The 20,384-nt window shown below is 40.1% G+C and overlaps 1 protein-coding gene across 5 annotated transcripts in view; it reads left to right on the plus strand.

The window, feature by feature from the left end:
- Nucleotides 1-20,384, plus strand: part of rptor (regulatory associated protein of MTOR, complex 1) — a 162,063-nt gene that overhangs the window by 14,819 nt on the left and 126,860 nt on the right. For all 5 annotated transcript variants that reach the window (XM_018678495.2, XM_018678493.2, XM_018678497.2 and 2 more), the window contains exons 3-4: nucleotides 2,186-2,288; nucleotides 3,765-3,847. In XM_018678495.2, coding sequence (XP_018534011.1) covers nucleotides 2,186-2,288; nucleotides 3,765-3,847 — 186 coding nt within the window. The remainder of the gene's footprint in view (nucleotides 1-2,185; nucleotides 2,289-3,764; nucleotides 3,848-20,384) is intronic.

Below are 20,384 nucleotides of genomic sequence, written 5' to 3' on the forward strand. Positions count from 1 at the left end.
AATAGCTAATTGCTATGAACAAGCTAAAATAAACGCTAACTGTATGTACCTTAACTGTTGAACCTTATTTGCCACATATATTAAAACTGACCAAGATATTTTGGCTGAGGCAGCAGCTCCTGTTCCCAAGCCAGCCCATCAGCGACAGTGCTAACCACAATTAATTCTATTAATACTATTAATTCTATTAATACAATTAATACTAATTTGATACTGGATGTCAAAATGTCATCAAAATCCAGACCTATTTACAAAAGACTAAAGTTAATCAGTAGACTCTGTGCTGTTTGTAACTTAGTTCATTCATGAAACACAATGTATCTCAGTCCTTTGTTGTAGTCCCTAGTGCATCTTATGTTTCAGAATTCCTCCACATCCAATTCCTCTAAATCTCCATGTTAAGTCTTATTGCACCTGAGCAGTATGCATACTGCATTTTTTATGTTAAATGTCTACTCTTTAAAAGAGAAATGCACCAACATTACTTCTTAAAATTATCTGCCCCTAGATTGTGTGTAGAGCCCTGCTTGATTTGACCTGACTTAAGCAAAATTGTAGCCAACTAGCTGTAAGAAGGAACTAAGCCCTGTATGATTCAGTAGGTAGCTGACCTACTGTTAATTAAGCCAAGTGAACACACAACGCTTCATGAAGTTCAAGTGCCATCTGTCCCAGAATAAAAGCTATCAGGCTTTGATTCACAAAGTGACATGATGATCAAACAGTGACTCGTCAGTTTGGATCAAGCAGTTCCATTAAATAGACAGTTGTCCTGCTGAGTCCATGGACCAGTAATCCAGTGACTGCACTTTTTCACATCAAACCTTTTAATAACACAACAACAAACTTTAGAACAACACTTTTCTGTCTTTGTAAAGCAGCGTCAATGTTGGCACCAGGCCTACACGAGATATGGTGTCACTAATGTACATTTCTTATTAGAATGCTATATCGATCCAGAGAGTATATTCATGACTAGCTGTGAAATGTTAAAGCTTTTAATGTTATAAAGACATTGATTTGTCAGGAAAAGTTGAGCTAGGTTAAACTTTTTTATTGACAACCCTATGTTATTTGGACAGAGCATTGCTGCATTGACACCTCAGTGACACTGGCTTGATTCAGATAAATGAGGGGCCTGTGTTTTCCACACAGAGCTTAAGTACATGTTTTTTATTCCTCAAGAAGTCACAACTATCATTTACATGATATATTCTGAGCATCTAACAAGATGATGTCAGATTCACAGTGGTTGAAAATGACACAAGTTGAACATGTCGGAAAAGTCAGAGTACTGACTAGTTATTTCCTCTTGTGGAGCTGCACATATGTGTTATTAATCACCCAGCTGTCAAGGCTTGTCTTGTGAGGTGGTGTGTTCAAGTGCAAGTTTTAGGGGGGGGACTTAAGGCGGCTGATCAGATGGCCTTTGTCGGAACAAGTCTTTTGCAGTCAGCTTGTTGTGTCACTGTCCTCATTAATTAGAGCTACAGGTTGGGGCAACAAGATGTCACAGTGGCTGACGTCTGCTGTCCTGTGCAAACAAAAGTGTTTCTGAGGTGTTGACAGTGAAGATGGAGTGTTGGCTTGCTGCAACTTTAATTTGTAAGTTGTAGACCTGTGCTGCCCGGTCAAGTTACCGTGTGCCTGTGTGTGTTTGTGTGTGAGGATTTGGTGCTCAACACACGAAGTAATGGTTGTTCTTTTTCAGTGACCGCTTTTTTCCCCTTCACTTCCTGTTACAGTGGTCTGTTGCGTCAGGGTTTATTACCTGGTGTGACCAGTCTGTTGTTGCAATGCTGCTGTCTCATTTTGCCATTTATTTATCCAAACATGGACCTTTGCTTGATCTGCACAATTCTGCTTTAAATTCATACTTTACAGTTACAGAGTCCTCATTGGGCATGAGGTGAATAAATCTCTTTTGCATTAACTACTGTTGAGTCTCCCTGGGTGAGACTGGATCCTCATTGGCCAGGAACAGCAGAATGCTGTTTACTGGGAAAACTCCTGGAATGGACCTCAAATACAAGCATGCTCAGTCCAGTTTCTCAGATGAATAAAGATTTCATGTGGTTTTGAAAAGCATCATCAGTGAATCCACCAGTCTGTTTTGATTTGAGCACTGATGAGTGAAGTGAGAATAATGCTGTGTCCTGTGTCTGTGCTCTGTGCTCTCTCCCAGATGAAGACTGTGAGTGTAGCGCTGGTGTTGTGTCTCAACGTGGGAGTTGACCCTCCTGATGTGGTAAAGACATCCCCCTGTGCAAGACTGGAGTGCTGGATAGGTGAGTGGGTCCACACAGAGCCCAAACATGATGAATGAACAGGCACCCAAACATAAAACTTTAGTTTTTCCATTAAAACTCCTCTAGAACATTAGTACAACTGACATTCATTTCACAGTACTCCAAAATAGCAGTAAATGTCACATCTAGTTAGGACAAATAGTGCCTATGCCAAAACCCTGTAAATATATCAAAAATAACAAAAAAGCAGAGGTTTCAGAGGGTTATTAAGTAGTGGTAAGCTGTGCAACACTATTGTCAACTTCAACTTGACAGTAAAAGTTTAGCTTTCTCATGGGAGTTCAATTCATAAGACCTCTGTCAGCTAAGGATGAAGCAGTCTGCCCTCACCAGAACCACTTGACGTAACACAGAACAATAACAAAGGAACCATCTTCACTGAATGGGAACCTCAAAACCACTGTTTAGCTCCCCTGGGAGTCCTTCACTCTTAAGGAGTGAGGGAAGCACAAAAAGTGAACACAGTTCTTAAAGTTTCTGAACTTTCAGAGCAGCTTCTGAGGACACTGACACTGTGCGGTCCCAGTGTTTGGGAACACTAAGAGGTAAAGGCAGAGGTGATGTCCTAAAATGCACCATAGTGTTTAATTTGATATATGTGCTTCTCCTACAGCTTGAGGGACTTATATTTGCTATTCAGGGGCCATGGTGTGGATGGTTGTTTTAAAAGTTCTTTTGTAAAGTGAGACCATAACAGGAAATAGTAAAGTTGTGCAGGTAGAGGTCTTACTGTTGAAATAGCCTTTTGCATGATGATAGGTTTCATAAAAGACACTATTGTATCACACAATTTATTAAATAATTCTCCATGTCTATTTTGAGAAAAATAAATGATTCTAGATAATTTGTCAATTTAAAAAATGTATTTTTGTTTATAATACAGACAAACTTCAATTTTTCCTTGAAAATGACGTTCAGTGAAACAGAAGTTATTGTTTGACCCATCAAACACATCATTTTGTCATGATAATGCATAGTAAGAAGGCCTCATTCATCGTTATAGCAGTGGTTTGGTTCTCTGTATAAGTATCAGTATCTCCTGCAAACTTGCCAATACGTTCCTTTCTGCCTGCTGAGCGCAATTTGATCTGTCCTGAATCTATATTCTGCTATTCTTCATGCCATATTGATTTGCTCTCATCAATATTTCAACTTGAGGGGCTGCTCTTATTTTTCCGAACCCTGCTTTTGATTTCATTAGAAAATTTCCTTTGATGCTGAAAGGAGAAACTATAACTTGCCTTTGTAGTCATGGTGTTGGTAGTGCCTGAACCAACATTGTTCTGGAGAAGACTGCCCTGCTAAAAACCTAATACCATCATGTTAATGATTGTGGTGGATCATAACAGTAAGGCTGGTTTGTCACATACGGATTGAGCGAGTATGGTTTCACTTCAGTGTTGTGTGTGCAGGTGTGTGATTGCCGTTGTGTTTAACTCTGTGTTTGCTTGCCAGATCCTCTGTCGATGAGTCCTCAGAAAGCCCTGGAGACCATTGGGGCAAACCTGCAGAAGCAATATGAAAACTGGCAACCCAGGGTGAGTGGGTTCACATGAACCAGCCTCCCTCTTTCGTTCTCTTCGTGTTCTTATGATGATTCTGTGAACACATACACACACTCACAACCCTGAATATTACAGTGCATACACACTTGAAAGAGACACTTTCAATAAATGAAATAAAAGAATCATAGGCAAGATCCAAGACTTGACCTGGGTCATATCATATTATCAGTTGGTTCATCTGGCATCAATTAAGCCATTTATTTTTTTAAAGGTGGTTTAGAAGTCGTTTTGTAGATTTTTGCAGACTGTCCTGACCGTCCAGAGTGGCCTTCAGGTTTTTGCCAATTCTCTGAACCTAACTGATGTAGACAGTAGTTCTGGGTCAGAGGAGGTTTTCTGGATAGTGGCAGCTATTGATCCAACACATTTCCTGTAGCTGCCATGGTGACTCTGCAGCTTCTAATTCACTGTGTTTACATTTAGTGATCATTTGAATGAGGTTGAATGGATTTATTTTAGATAGCTCATTGTGTCAGCTCTAATATTCTTCCTGTATTTACTGTGCCAACAAAACACCCACATGCTCTTGACAGTGATTCATAGTTTTTTTTTTAAACAGATGCATCATGTGTTCTTGTAAATTCAGCTGTTATAAGTTTATACGTGTGTTTACATAAATTTGTATCATTGCCAGCAGCAGTACTTCTCCTTGGTCCTAGTCCTAGCTGTAAGTGAGCTCAGTGTTTTCCCAGAGGCTCTACACACTGTTGTCCTCCTTGAGCATCCCCTTGGCCTCTGAGCATTAGAGCCTTGGTGCTGGAGCAGATGGCAGGGGCAGCCCCTCTATCACTCCTAAGCACACCCCCTCTACATTAAGACAACTGATGATCTAGAAGAAGAGAGAATTTTAGGCTTTCAGGAGGAGCAGTGATGGAGAGTAAATGATAAGAATGGAGGAGAGGAGGAGACAACAGACAATAGCTCTGAAACCTGCTCACACACTATGTGGACATAGAGAGCAGGGAATGAGGATGAGAACCTAACTGTGCTCAGACAACAGGGAATCTGATCTTTGTGATTGACTGTGCACAGTGACCAGTGTTTAGACAGCATTCTGTCATTTGCTGTCATTCCACCATTAGATGTCATTGTAATGGTCCATGCTGACTAGAGGGCAGTCTACACTGCCAGCATTTTTTGAATTGTTTCAGATTTCATTGCTTCCTTATTGCTTCATGTGCGTCATGATTTATTTTATAACTCTGTCTCCATTGTACCCAACCTTTTGTTCTTAGCAATATATCCACTTGCAACTCTGCCAAAAGTTTTTTTGCAATATTTTGACTTTTGTTTTTTCATTTCTACTGAGCTTTCTTAATGCACAAATTAAAAATGCACATGAAAATAGGTGGCTGGAAACACACTTTATATGTTGTGAACATGTTCTTATGTGCTTACTAGTTGCACTGTGTGTGAACAGAGCAATAGATATAAACACTTACAGCCTACTCAAAAGCTGTTTTCATCCATTGAATTTCTGAGATGAGTTTGCCTGAGGAAGACAGTTGTGCTGCTGAAGGGACGTGTGCAGGGTTCCCCCCAGGAAATCATTTAGCCATGTTGTTAAGCCACCCTGATTCTGAAGCTTCTCACCTCGTGATCAGTTTAGCTAGTAGATGACAGCCTAAATAACAAACAGTCATACTCATTAAATAGTGTGGCATTTACTTTGGGAAATGGTGGCCCTGCTCTTTTCCCTGAAAGGTTAATGTTTCATTTCAGCAAATTGTATAAATTTTTTATTATATCAGTGGTGGTGGACAGCCTCTCATAAAGCACTGTGGGGAATTCTGAGCTGGGTCTCAGAACAGTGACAGCTCTAACTGAGATCAGTCTGTGAAGGCTGAATGGATGGATGATTCTTTACTGTTACTGCTGCTGACGTTTTTGCATTTGATGTGAATTTGGGCTAAGAGTAAATCCTCCGACGAACCTGGTAGTAGTAACTAAGCATTATCCAAGAAGACTCTTATTTCAGCTGGTTTTCTGTAAATATCCGCATCGGAGTACAGAATACATTGTGGCATATGACAACAGTGCAGGGTGGTGTTTACCATCTTAGCTGGTGCTGGACTCGCATTTCAACTCTCCTCCATATTTTTTTCTCTCTGTGCTTCTTGCCATGTCAAATATGTGTCTTGTGGAGAGTGATGAAAAAAATAATAAACACTTGAAATCTGATCCGAACAGTTGAGCCACAGTTGCATTTGCAGATATTGGATTTGAACTGCATTTCAAACCACCTGCAAATATGTTTTCAAGGACTGGATTTAATCATGCCCCCTTATTCTGTTGAGACTTTGTAACAAAATGTCTGTTTGGTACTAGATATGTGGGAAAATAATCTGATTTCAGCTGTCTGAACATGGCCTCTGAGGAGCAGGTAGAGGAGGATGGCAAGGAAGGCAAAACTGAAAGACAAAAGGTGAAAAAGAGACAGGTTGGTAATATGCAGGTTAGCTTTAGTGCAGTAGTAGCTTGTGAGTTGCCTCAGCATCAAAATGGACATCATCTTGTCGCCTTGTTACTGAGAGCTGTGGAATCCTATATGGCCACCAAAACATGGCTGTTTGGTAAGACAGTACAAAAGTAACACATACGGTAAGAGGAGGTAGAGGAAGAGACGTCCCAAGAGAGCGCAGCTAAAGGAATGTAGGCTTGGGCTCAGCTGACCTGAGAGGTCAGCAGCAAATGGTGGGAGGAGTGGGAGGGTGAGAAATCGGTTCCTTTTTTTCTCAGCCTGAGGATTCACAGCTCTGCAGCACCACCACTGAGCAGTTCGCCAACACACCTTACATAAACTGTTGACAAAGTGTTCAATTACACCACAGCTATTTACCTGCTTTGTCACTGCAGACAAAAAATCTTGTAATAAGTTTGTTTCGGATGAGAGGAGCTGGTAAATATTAGACCTAAGAGCAAATCTAAAATCAGTTTCCTGCATGTTGCCTGTGGTGTTGGTATGTTAAGAACAGTGTTCATAACATTTGAGCTGCTCAGAGAGTTTAGCTGTGCCAACCTGCGGTCACGAATTCACTTCTCTGTTTGCCTGTACTCTCTTACATTAACCCTCATGGCCAGAAAACACAGAGAGAAAGGCAAATACCGTCTTTGCTGCTGCCCACTCATTTTCTCTACCAACACTCCCTCTCACTCTTTTTTAACATCTATTTCATTCTCTCTCTTTCTATGACCTTTCTCCATCATGTTTTTCTACTACACATCAAGTGATCAAGGCTCTCTTGTGTCCATACTTACTTTACGTGTGCATGTTTGTATCAGGCTTCTTTGCCTGTGGATTTGTTTTTGTGTGTGTCTGCGTATGTTTTGCTCAAGTGAAGAAAAGATGTTATGATACCTCTTTTAGAGCTTAGAGCTAATATAATACATGCTATACAACATTCTGTGCAGTGCTGTCCCACTGCAACCATCGCACCCAACTTGAATTAGCTGTCAGTCAGAACCACCTTATTCATTTATCTCATAACTCGACAGAAAACGACTCAGGCTCCAAGTCCATTCATATATTTTAATGACAAATCAAACCTGTCATATTGTCGTAGACCTTTTACATCACAGATATGCAGGTGTGAGTATGTACCATAAAGATTCAGAGAGCAAGGCAAAATAGATTTGACTAAAATATAACAAATGTTGTCGACAAGCAAAAATAAAGTAAATTGATAAAATAAAACAATGACAACCATAGATTACAAGAAAAACATACACATCATTAGGTCAGCGTGTCTACTTATGAATGACATCATCAAAAAGAAACCACACTCCATTTGAATTTTGTAAGTGATCCATTTAAAGTGAACCCTAGTTTCTCAGCTTGAAGACGGATGCACGGTATAAAAGATCTAATGAGGAATCAGTTGTATTTCTGATGGAGCTGTTATCAGCGATGAAATTAACTGATGCCAAATAAACCAGGACTGAAATCTTCAAGATTCTAAATTTAAAGCAACTTCATTTGATTTATTTTTGTAACTTTCAAAACCCAAAAGCAACCAATCTAAAATGTTGTCAATCATTTTAAACCCTAACATTTGAAAAAGCTTTGTTTCGATAAGCAACTGCAATGATGATCAATTAATCTGTCAGCTATTTCAGCACTAGTATTTAGTGCTTGAGTTTACTTGTCTTCTTTCTGTATAGCTCACCTCACACAGATATTGTTCTCTGTTGTGTGTGTGCTGTCCCTGTAGCATTAGTGTAGCATGCTAGCAGGCAGTCACTGATAAAGAGCCTGATTGAAGGCGATACCTGACAGCTGGCAGTAGGACTGATGTGTGTGTGTTGTCAGCTTTGGGCACACAGACAGTTAATTTTCTCATACTCTTGTCACACTGCCACATAATAGCCTTGTGCCAGTTATGACGCTCAGGTTTGATATATTTAGGCATCGTGGTCTCTTCATGGTGCTTTTTAGCTCATTGACAGTTTGAGCTTGAGTGGGCCTGGATTTGTTTTCCAGTATGGGTGTCATTTAGCCTCATAATGGCAGCCAAATGTAGCCAGTGTTTCATTTATAAACTAGTAATGCCTGTCCTGTTCCATGTTAGAAATAGTGATGTTGTGTATTTGTGTGACCAAGCTGATTGTGGCCACAAATGGATGAGTGCAGAACATCATGTGGAACGCATTGGTCAGCAGGTTGGGAACGTGACACTTGCGATGGCTATAAAGTCAACATGTGGCCACGTGCCAGCATTAAAAAAGTTTTTGTAATTTCAGTGCCCTTACTTCACTTAGAAACCCTCAGCTTTTTTTATTGTTCTATTACAGAGCAGCTCTGCTGTGTCCATTCCTCACCATCATCCTTTAATTTGTCCGCCATCTTTGTTGTTGAGCTTCATCCAAAGACAGCCCTTGCTCTGCTGTCTGTGCTTTTATTGAATGTGCCTGTATTGTGTTACATTAGAGCCCAGATTGGATTCAACTGAGGACTGCTTTTGTTTCATGCAGAGGCATCAAGAAGCTACAAGTTATTGAGATACCTTACTTCGCTTTCAATTTCTCTTTGAGTTTTCCAGCCCAGCATGCCTCCTCTGCTTTTCTATTCTCTTTTAAGCCTCACTTGTTCTTTTTCATTTTCCTTCTCCATGTCACCCCTTTTTCACTTTCTCCCTGTGTCCTCTGTTTGGGAGTGTAGTTTGAAATTCTACCCTTTTGCCTTGTTAGAAGTTTGGTAGTTATTGAGATGAAAAGCAGCACACTTGTCTTGTCAAATGGCCTTTTCAAGGCCAATGCAGTGTGGATTATTTGCTGAACATGTTGCAGCTGCCAAACAGGTTTGCATCATGTCTCTGGCCAGTATAATTGTCATTTCTCCTTTGGTCTGTCTTTCTCTATCTGTGTGCTGTCCTCCATCTCTCCATCTCTTGCTGTATCTTCCTTCCCTGCCTGGCTGCAGCCTGTGAACCCCTGCTGTCCTCTCAGCTAACTGTCTCTGCATTATGTATCGGTGAGCTGCAGCTCAAACACTTCACTACTGATTTGCTTTGAGGTTTTGTCTTATCACCCTGGAAACACCAAACTGCACGGCAGAGGAAGCGTGCCAGTGATGGTAATGATGCAACACACTTTTTAGGCTTGATTAATGTACCATTATACTGAGAGGCCATAACAACACTTTTCACTCTTTTTCAGTAATGACATGATGGACATGAGTGAGTGGGTCATCTGCTGTGCCAAATACATCAACATTTAGAGATGCCACTTATTTACTGTAACAGCAGCAACATGGCAGATCTTATTCTGTATGTAGTCTTTCTGTTTCCAGCCTAAATGGAAAAACAAGAAAGAAGTAACAAGTATTGTTAGGATCTTATCAGTAAGGTTTTAAAGGGGCACTCTAACATGACACTTGTCATGTTATTCTGGCCATTGGAGCCACTTGCTAACTTCATCTGTTTTGCTACAGTTAGCTCACTCTTGAGAACATTTGAACCTGTCCACTTAAGGTGCAGTCCACACAGTGTAAACAGAAGCACAACACAGTAGCATGATGCTGTTTACATCTGTTTACATATTTGATCCATCTGATGCTGTGACTGTGCCTTTTCCGAACTGCTGTCTTACTGTGCTATGATAGAATACACTGTATATATTGACCCATATGCACTTTTTAATTTAATTTTGCTATGTCACTTTGGAGATGCTCAACAGAATCTCAGTAAAGATGGACCAGTTTTCCATCTACCAGATGGCACTGACAGCAATTTACCAAACATTGAATATGTCATGCCATGCTTATGCACTTGAAATAGTAATGTTTACCTATTAGGTTAATAACCAAGACCATAATTAGGGTTATTGTGTGCCAGTTATGGAGACCTGATTTCTATGGAGTGATAGATAAGGTATCCTTTTTGAAAATCTTGTGTTAAAGAATCTGATTGATAAAAAAGGCCCTTGCTCCTACTGTATGGCTAAATGTATTTTGAGCATATATTAACTATTGATGTATTCATATATGATGATACCATAGATCTCTACCCTCAGTACATTGAGCGCTTGTTCAGTGCTGACAGCATAGACCTTTCTCACAGCACACATACATTTGATATGGCATAGCAGGAAGAGCAGAGGTGTACTTGATAACATTAATAACGAGTGAGTTACTGGTACGCTTCATGGAACTGAGGCCTCATCATTACCTGTTAGACTGGTGCCTTTTAGTGTTATGATGAGTCAACATGTCTGCAAAACAAAAGGTCTACTCAGAATATAGCAGCTTCTACATTATGGTATGGTTGTGTTGGCTGAATTTATACTACAAGGAATTTGCTTTCTTTGCCAACAGAAACCAAGACACAAACATGTTGAATTAACAGGGGGATTTCCAGCTGTGCCACACCCATGTGACTCGAGGTAACCCCTGTCCTGTCGAGTTTGTGAAGCGGTAATCATTGTAAGAATTGTAAATGTAATGAGATTATTATCATTTTCAATGAGACATAGTAATTCAACTCACATGTCCTGTGTTTGGTGTAAAGGTGAACAACTTTCCATTCTTGTGCTTGATGAAAAAATAATAGTCAGTGGTTTGAGATAGTATATCAGGTGGAAAAATCATGTGAGATAATAACAACCCAAATCATGTGATGATAACAATGTGGAGTTTTGTGCAGCTATTGCGTGGCTAGCAGTAGGGAAATGTGGTTTGGTTGCATCTCGTGTGCGAGCTTGTGCTGACAAAGCATTCCAGCTCAGTGTAGGAGTGAGTGGCACACGCTGTCACAAAATGGAACCAAATTCAAATGCAGAAAGAAATTGGCAAATAGATGTGGATCATTTTCACACGTTGTGATTTCAATTTTGAATCTTGGACAAGGAAAAAAAATGTCTTGGCTTATCCTGTGAAAATAAGTTGATAATTTCTTGGCTTTGGCGGTTACAGAACATCAGTACTTCCTGTCCACACTTCCAGTGCAACAACCAACAGCACTCTACCCACTACATTATTCCTTTTGAGGACCCCTCACAGCATCCCAAATCAGTTGAATCCCATTTAATTTCAATTGACAACCAGTGTGTGCGGGAAGCTGCAGAGTGAATAACGCGATGCAGAAACTGTCTTAATGATCTTCGCTCGCCTCTCCTCATGCACTCAGTCCAATAGGAGCCACAGAGAAAACCATTAGCCCACTGGAAGACTTATAGACATCCCACCGATACATCTATAAACAATGTGCTTATGAGGAGGGCTACAGTTCACTGTGGCCATTTCCTCGTGGGGAAGAGAGAGAGGGTGAGAGTATTGATCAGTCCTTTCACTGATTTGGATCACCTCATAAACATCCCAGTGAACAACACTTTGGAGACCTCAGGCCAGCTCGTGTCAGTGGTTAGATGCTAAACTAGGCATTGGGACCCAAAATGGGCTTGGGATTTGTGGCAAGTGGGTCCTCGTGTGAGTGAAACAATAATGTTTTACTGATCATTGCTCCCAGGAGAAGAGAGTTAATCTCATTGTTTTTAAATGGTTTGTATCTTGATTTCTCTTTTCTTTTCTGATAAAAGGAAGAAGAGAGCTTTAACATGTTCTGAAACAGCATGGATATTTAGCAGTGTGTGAAATGCACATCATCATGATAGATTCACGACGTCTGCATGACTGAATGTTGGGCGACTAGTCATGAGAGATGAGACAGCACACCGGACACATTACATTTGCATGTGTGCGTCACACAACAGAACGTAATTATAAATGATTGATGTATGTTTGAAAATATGCTCCAGTGCTGCTTGTTGACTGTTACAAGTTATGTCCATTGTGTGCAGCGTGACAAACTCAGAAACGTGAGTGAATGAAGACTGATACAACAGCATTATCTCAAATCATACAGAATAATCAGTTAGTTATTATCTTTTATTGACCACTGTCTGTCGATTGTGTCTGTGCTTTGTGTAGACTGGATGTAGGAAACTAACTTGTGGTCTGATTTTCTCTGCCACTGAGCAGTTGTTAAAGCAAGCTTATGTAACCTTTGTTGAACTGTGGCCACAAATGTTAAAAATCCAATATTCACAATCACTTTAACTCTGTTTTGGTTTTCACCAACTCCCGAGGAAACTATCTGACTGTTAAGCTGCTAAATTCTCCATTATTTGCACCAGCCAGTCACTAACTTTGTCTGTCTGTTTTTTGATGCTGTGCAGGTGGTGTACAGCAAATAGGCTGTGCTGCATTGGCCTTGAAAAGGCTGTTAGACAAGACAAGTGTGTCACTTTTCATCGAAACCCATTGTAATTATTATTATTATTATTATTATTATTATTTATTTTTTGTTACTGAAAACAGTGACTTATTGATAGTGACTTGCATCTGGAAATTAGCTTCATGACAGTGGTGACAAAATCAGGTGGTAATTTAGACATTAGTAATTTCATTATTGCAGCTTTAAACAAATCACAGACAGAAAAGAGGATGAATGCAACTAAGTGTGTTTCCATTAGCTAGGATGAAGGGGACAGAGCAAACACAGGTGAGAAAAACAAAGAATTTTACAAGAATTCAGAACAAGAGCCCAAGGCACACATTGATAACATTAATAATAACTTGGCTGTTAATGGCTGTTATTGTGTATCTCACTGGCATGGCATGCTGGGACATTTTAAAATTGAGCCAATATTGTTGAGCATAAAATAAGTTGTTATATTAACAGAATTTTTATTTCCCACAAAAAGACCAATTAAGTGAAACAGGATGAGACTGTTCTTCAAATTGTAAATGCAGCCTGTCAGTAAACTGTGCAGGTGTTTGTACATATGTGTCTCATCCTGCGTGGTAGTGAATTGCTCTAACATACTGCTGTCTCCACCATGACTCACCTGTCTGTGTCTTCACTTATTAAACTGTGCTCAGAGACAAATGGCGAGTATGTGACTATTATTATTACATCCTGGCTCTTTGTGTGTGTGTAAGCATTGAAGACCTTATTAAATGTGCATCCATGTGTTGGCATGAATCTTCTGGAGAGGATGCAGAGCAGGAGGGAACAACACAGGAGGCCAGGATGTGACTCAGCAGACAGAAATTAAAGATACACCACCCACCTTTCATTCAGCTATTTTTTATTGTAGTGATGTGTTGCATGTGCATGCCAATCTAACAAGCTTCCAGTTGAGCAGTGCAGTTTGGGATCCGGTGCATGGGTGTGTTGAAGGACAATCATACAAATTCAGGGTTGATCCAATCAGCATAGGAACTTTCTGAATTTGAACTGTGGAGGAGCAGAGCAATGACAAAAAAAAACCAAAAAACACCCATCCGTGAATCTGAGTCACTTCACTGCCCTGTCACAGAGCTTTTTCCTCTGCACACTGATCATCCAGAGTCTATGGTACTATCTTTTATTATGAATACAGCACTACTGAAGCTTAGTGCTGTATTCATTTAGCTACTGAAGCTTTAACATTACATTCAGAAGCCCTTCTGTGCTTTTGAGTTCAAGTGCCTCTCAAAATTGGTCAGTCCCCAGGGGAATGGCCAATGAAAATGTAGATTGTTGTGAATGTCCCATTGTCAGTTTCGGACACTTATAAAGCCCCCTACTTTCGACAATGGAATGGTCTGAAGCAATTTGTCCATCTGATAAGCACTTCTAATGTGTATCAACTGCTTTAGACTTGACAGCAAATCTGTGCTGTTTACATATAGAATATCACATTCTAGGGTGGAATTTCAGGGCCAAAGAGTCCAGTAGTCAGGTTATAACCGTGCTTTAAGACAGTATAAACTACTCTGCCAAAGAGGCTTAGTTTTCCGACAGTTGCGACAAAGGGATCAGTGCAGCGAAGACAGAGGAGGGTCACACTCAACAACAAGAGGTCACTTTTTATATCTTCTGTCATTATTAATCCACATGCTGAGGATAACACACCAGTTTTTCTGTGTGCGGTGGAAACTCTGAAATAATGGAGTCAGTGGCACAAATCTGCTAAATAAACCATGTGAACTTACTGTCTGCTCAGCAACAAGTTAACTGTTAGCTAGACAGCTAACTTTGTGTGCTATTGTGACCTACTAGTGCTAGCATTTCCCTGTTTGGCTTGCATGTAGCAGTTAGCTTAGAACTAGAGTAGTTACTATGTTACCAAGCTTTTAGTACCACCTAATTCACAATACATTTCGCTGTGCCACTTTCTGGTTTGATTAGGGCTCTAAGGCATGGACATATAGGATTTTAAAACAGTGAAATTTCACATTAACATAAATTCATTCCAGTGATCAGAAGTCCCACCAGTTACTATGCTAAGGTAACCAACTAACTGCCCCTTAACATGCTTGTTAACTTAGAGAGCTTTCCTTTCCCTCTTTTCTCAGAACAGTTGAGAGAAAATAGAAAGAAGCTCTAAAAGCTATTGTGACCAGTAAGTTAATGGTTAGCTTGTTAGCTTTAGAATTTCATCAACTTGGTGATGAAGTGAGGAGTCACTGGCCTGATTCTCGTCTCACTTTCTGCATCTGGACGAGCAATGTGACTTTGAGATTGTGAAAAGAGCTGCAACTTTTTGTGCCTGCTCTGAGCAAGCTGCAAGTTTTTGGTACTATTTCTTAAATGGTTAAATTTCTGTAGCTCACTTCCTTTTACCTTCTGTCTGACCTGTGCAGCTCTCTAGAAGAATGGCACTGTAGCATTTATCTGAGCCTTTGAATAATGTTTGCTTGCCATTTGTGACACAAGTGAACCTCCTAAAAACCAGATAGTTTTGTACAAAATTCTCCCTTTTGCTGCAACAGTACAATTTGTTCCCCTTGTCAATAAAGCATGCTAATACAGACTAATGTCTTTGCTGCAGTTATACTGACACACAAGAGTCTGTGACACAGACACATTCATTATCAGAGGGTTCCATTGAGTGTACTGCATATATACAGTAATGTAGAGCAGGATATTAGTCAGTCAGTTTTTCCTATTGTTTTTTTTTCTCTTCTTCAATAAGATATATGAGAAAGAACTGAGAAGTAGCTTTAGCCCTCAGTAGCTTGACTAATGCATTATAAATAATGAGCTGTTTGTCAGTCAGCTTGATGTGGATGTGGTGTTTTTACTGCTGTAAACAATAATTGCAGTAGAAACAGAAAATGTACGGAGGGCTCCTTGTTCATTTAACTGTAGTTAAAATTATGAGGCTGCATAGTCCAATAATTATTGCGTCTTTTTTTTTTCTAAAGTAGCTTCAATTAAAGAGTGAGTTCTTCCAATTATGCACTCCACAGATTGTGATATCAGTCTTCACGTCCCCTCTCTCATTAGTGCAGAGTATAAATTCTTCATGTCACAGCATTGAGATGTAGCTGCTCAGTCAGCTGTTACCCAGCATCCTTCACTACAAATTCTCTCCCACTGTCAGTCAACTCCACTGTCCTTCACTCTGGCCCTGATTGCCTCTGAGTGCTAGGACCTGCTCCTCTCACTCTGCATTAATTAGTAGGACAGCTGTCTGTATAGATCATTAGTGTCCCCCTCTACCCGTTAAGTCTTTGGCTAATGGCTCCCCTGTCCCCCCTTCTCTCTCTAATGGCCTACTCTCCTCTCATGGTTTCTGTCTGTCTCAAGGCAGCGTGGGATATTTGTACCATTTGTGACCTGACCACCGGTGGCCTTTTAATGGGCTCATTTTATAACATGATTTTTATCTTGCTGTCCATCTTTAAATGTAATGACACTTAACCCCAAAATAAAAAACAACTTTTTTTTCCAATGGCAGATGGCCATTGCTTGTTGGAAGGATCTGAAGATGATGTGGGGCAGATTTCATTACCTTTTCTATGAGGGTAATCAAACACCCATCTGAGAAATGCTGTCTGCTGTGTAGTGCTGATACTGTAAGTCTGTGTGTATTTTTTAGTTTTACTGCAACAGCAACATACCAGAATAAATGAACATTTTTTTCAGTCTTAATGTAACTAATGTGGATTTGAGGGAAATCTGTTCACTTTTATATGGGTTCTCATCTGTATGCTTTGGGGAAACACTAAGTCTTGCTAATACTTGCACTATTACAGTAAGATAACTTATGGATATTTCAAATTTTAAATCGTCTTGAGTGAAACAGGTAGGTTCAAAGTCACCTAAATTATTGAGCCCAGTAAGGATTTCATAAAGATGTTTGTCTTCTTCACAATTTTATCTGAGAGACAGAAGTTTCAAACTCTTGTGAACCCATAGCGACATTGATAAATAAAAACAGCACATTTTGGAAGCTCTTGAGATCGAAAAGTATTTGGTCAGTGCAAAAATTATATGCAATGGAAAAGATGACAGCAGAGGTGTGATACTATAAAAAAGAAACCAGCTGTAGAAGATGCTCCAAGGGTATCTGGAACTTAGGTTTGATATCAACTCCAGACCAGTGCTGAAAAGAAGCCATCCCCACGCCATCAAATTGCAGGGGATAAATAAGTCGAACCTTTGACTGGATACATATCCACAATGTCTACAGTACCCTGTCGAATGCACAGCCACTGCTTGTGCTGTGGAGGAGCGTTTATATGAGTGACTCCCCAGTTTATTTGTATAGTGTATTGTGTATTGTGGATGCAATAAACATTACTGCTAGAGCGGCCATTTTTTAAAAAGGTCATGGTCAAATGAATTCAAACTAACTTGTAATTCATTAGAATTCATGTGAATACAACCATGTTCTTGCCATTTACCGTGTAGAAATCAAATACTTCCACACATTGCTTCGACATTGTGATTATCTGATTAACACAGCTTTGCTAGCTAGTGTCCACCTCCATTTTAATTATCAGTTTAGTTTACTGATAAATAGTTTACTGGTGAATAGGGCAGCAATAAGTGAAACTGAATTTAAAGAGTGCCCTCTACTAGACCTCAAGGCAAGCTACTTCAAACACCCTGCTGTGCTCTATAGACTGTACATGACATGTGACATCGAACAAGTCATTACAGTTCAAGTATTTGGTTTTTCAAAGAACTGCTTGATTTTGTATAAAAAGTGGCAGCCCTGCTTCCTGCTGAATAGAAGTAGATGAACTTGATGAAATGAAATGAAATGTTGAATAGGCTCTGACTCACTCATCTTTTTTGACTGAATCAAACAGAGCTGTGAAAGGCTCTACTTCAGGGGTGTCAAACTCAATTTCATCTTGGGCCACATCAGCATTGTGGTTGACCTCAAAGAACCAGTTGTAACTGTAAGACATAACATAAATAAAATAGATACATAAATGTGTCTATTCTCTCATTTACATAATAATAATCAATAACTGTGTGGCAGTTGCTTTTTTTCACTTTCACCAGTCAAACCAAGCCAGTTCCCTCACCACACATGGCAGGCTCGCCATCGGTAGCCCCTCCAACTTCTCCCAGGGTAATTTCATTTTACTTATGGACTACTCCGCCTCACTGAAGATGCCCCTTTCCCTTGTCATCCCGTGCATGGTGGTCACATCCAAGAGCTCCTCACTCACGTACAAGTCTGCCTTCACGCCTCTTAGAAATGGCTCTATGCCCTGTTTCAGTATTGTCAGTGCTTTCGTCAATGGCTAATAAAAAACTCAGGGACCTGTGCGCTTCTTCAGCCAGAGTTTCTGCTAGCTCCCCAACTCTGTCTGCCAGAGCGTTTCTCGACTAGCTAACATTGTGAAAAGCCTTTCTCTGGTCACATACCATCAGCAGACACTGGTTCAAAAATGCACCTCCTGAAAAACACTTCTAGGCTTGGGGTGATTTCCTCAGCTACAATAAAGCTAGTTTTCACCGCTACATCGTTTTTTGCTGTAACTTCTGCAAACATATTGTGCTGGGAATGCAGGCTGCTTTTTAATTCTTGGACCCTCTGATGCTTTTCTTGGTGGCTAAGGTTAGCACACGTAGCTCCATGCTTGGTGTCTAAGCGTCGACGCAAATTGTATTTCTTGGACACTGCCACTGCCCCGTAGCAAAGAAGACATACCAGCTTGTCTCCATTAAACACAAGCATGTATTAGCTTTCCCATCTCTCATTAAATTGCCATCCCTCTGCATAAATTATTTTTCTCTTGGACATTTCAGGTCTATTTACTCTTTTCCCACGACCCCATCACTGACTAAAAACCCCTGTAGGAAATGGCTGATATTGAGACACTGCCACCCAGTGACTAGATGCTGTCATTGCACAGGTAACAAAATCGAGATGCATTCACTGTACTTATGTAAAGTGGCATAAGACTGTATTTTATGATAATCATGGTCTTTGAAAGCTCTCGCACATAAAATGAAGTAGCGGGCCAGATTTGGTCCGCGGGCCTTGAGTTTGACACGTCTGCTCTACTTTATTCTTCCATAATACTGTTATGCATGGCCTTGATTCTTTAGCCACTCTATAGGAGCAGATCTAAGCCTCCACCTCTCCAGTGATACCGTGCAAGGTATACGTTTATACCAGGACATTATGCTGATTATACAGAATTACATGCGTTCACACAATAACACCTACTGTACTGACAGAATTTGACCAAAAAAAAAAAAGAGCTCAAACACACAGTCTGTGAAGTATATTACAGCTTGTCCTAGCATAAGAGAGTCAGGGAAATCCTCCAAAAACCATAAAGCCCAACCATGCAGAGTTTGGCAGGGTTTCTTTCTTCTTCCCTGTCCCTCAGCATCGTTAAAAGGAAGGGAGAGTCTTTTCAGGATTAGAGGGGTTTGTGGACTGCCACAGGCTGTGGACAATTGATCATTACACATCTCTGCACTCCACTTCTCCACGTTCCCCTCCCTTCTCTCCTTTTACTCACTGTGCTTTTCTTTTAGGCAATGTCCCGACTAAAATTCATCTCTCTCTCATCCTCCTCTTCCATTCCTGGCCTATTCTCTCTTCTCTCTTTGTCTCCTCATCTCAGAGCAACAGAGCTTTAATTAAAACCGCTTGTGAAGACATACATAAAGCTCCAACATCTCAGGGGGCAAAAGTGTGACTGAAAGAAGAAAGAGGACTTCCTACTTTTTTTAGGACGAGATGATGCACAAAGTATTGTGAGACAGTATTTGGTTTGATCACAAAACACAATTAAGGACCAAATTGGTTCATCACATCAATATAAAATGGAGATAGTAAAGAATGTAATTGAGTTGACTTGTGTCTCAGATTTAGTGAAGCACCAAATCAGTTCAGATTTGGCATCACAGAAGGCAAAATTTCCATTTTCCATGTCATCTGTCCACCATGACCTCCGTGAGAGGTGTCATGATATTTGTGATCTAAATTGGATTGTTAGTTCCTTCTTCATTCAAAACCATACCTCAGTAATCTCTCCTGAACACAAAATGGGAGAACACAACTGACTTGTGGACCAACATCTGTAAGAGTACATTTTGAACAACAAGAAACTCTACCCTCACACAATCTTATAAAGTGATTTATTGGACTTGTGTCACACTGAAAACCAGCTCCAAGGTTTGTCAAAATCAAACACTTGCTCACTTTTCTTTCCTGACACTGTTAATTATTGCTTGCTCACAGTCTGGAGTTGCTCACCCATACAGCTTGTCCGGAAAGAAATCACCAGTGTCTAGAGGTAAAAAGTCAAAGGCAACTGAATTTTCTGTTTGCCTTGAGACTGGTTGACTGAGACTTCTAGATATACTACAGACATAGATACTGCACAATAGGAGAGGCTGTTGGTTCTGGAAGTGTTTTTCCCCATGCTGTATTCCCATTTTAGTTTTTATTTTTAACGATTTAACGACCACAATTACTGAATTCATCTAAAATTGACATAGAAATTAAAGGTGAATTGATTTAAGCTGCAGTTAATAAAATCAGTTTACTCCTCACTGTAAGTGTAGTTTTGACGTGACAGAATTTTAAGCTTGGTGAGTGGATGTTTCTATCCCTAATTCATGTTGGGAATTGCAGTCATAACATTTACCTCAAAATTATTATGTACATAGGCTTTGGCCGTTGACTTTTTATCAAAGTTTGGGATCTTTGATCTAATCCTCTTGCTTATTGAGTGGCTATTCGGTGCTGCCCAGAACTTCTC

This window comes from Lates calcarifer, linkage group LG5 (assembly GCF_001640805.2).
Source record: "Lates calcarifer isolate ASB-BC8 linkage group LG5, TLL_Latcal_v3, whole genome shotgun sequence".
In the NCBI taxonomy this organism is placed as follows: Eukaryota; Metazoa; Chordata; class Actinopteri; family Centropomidae; genus Lates; species Lates calcarifer.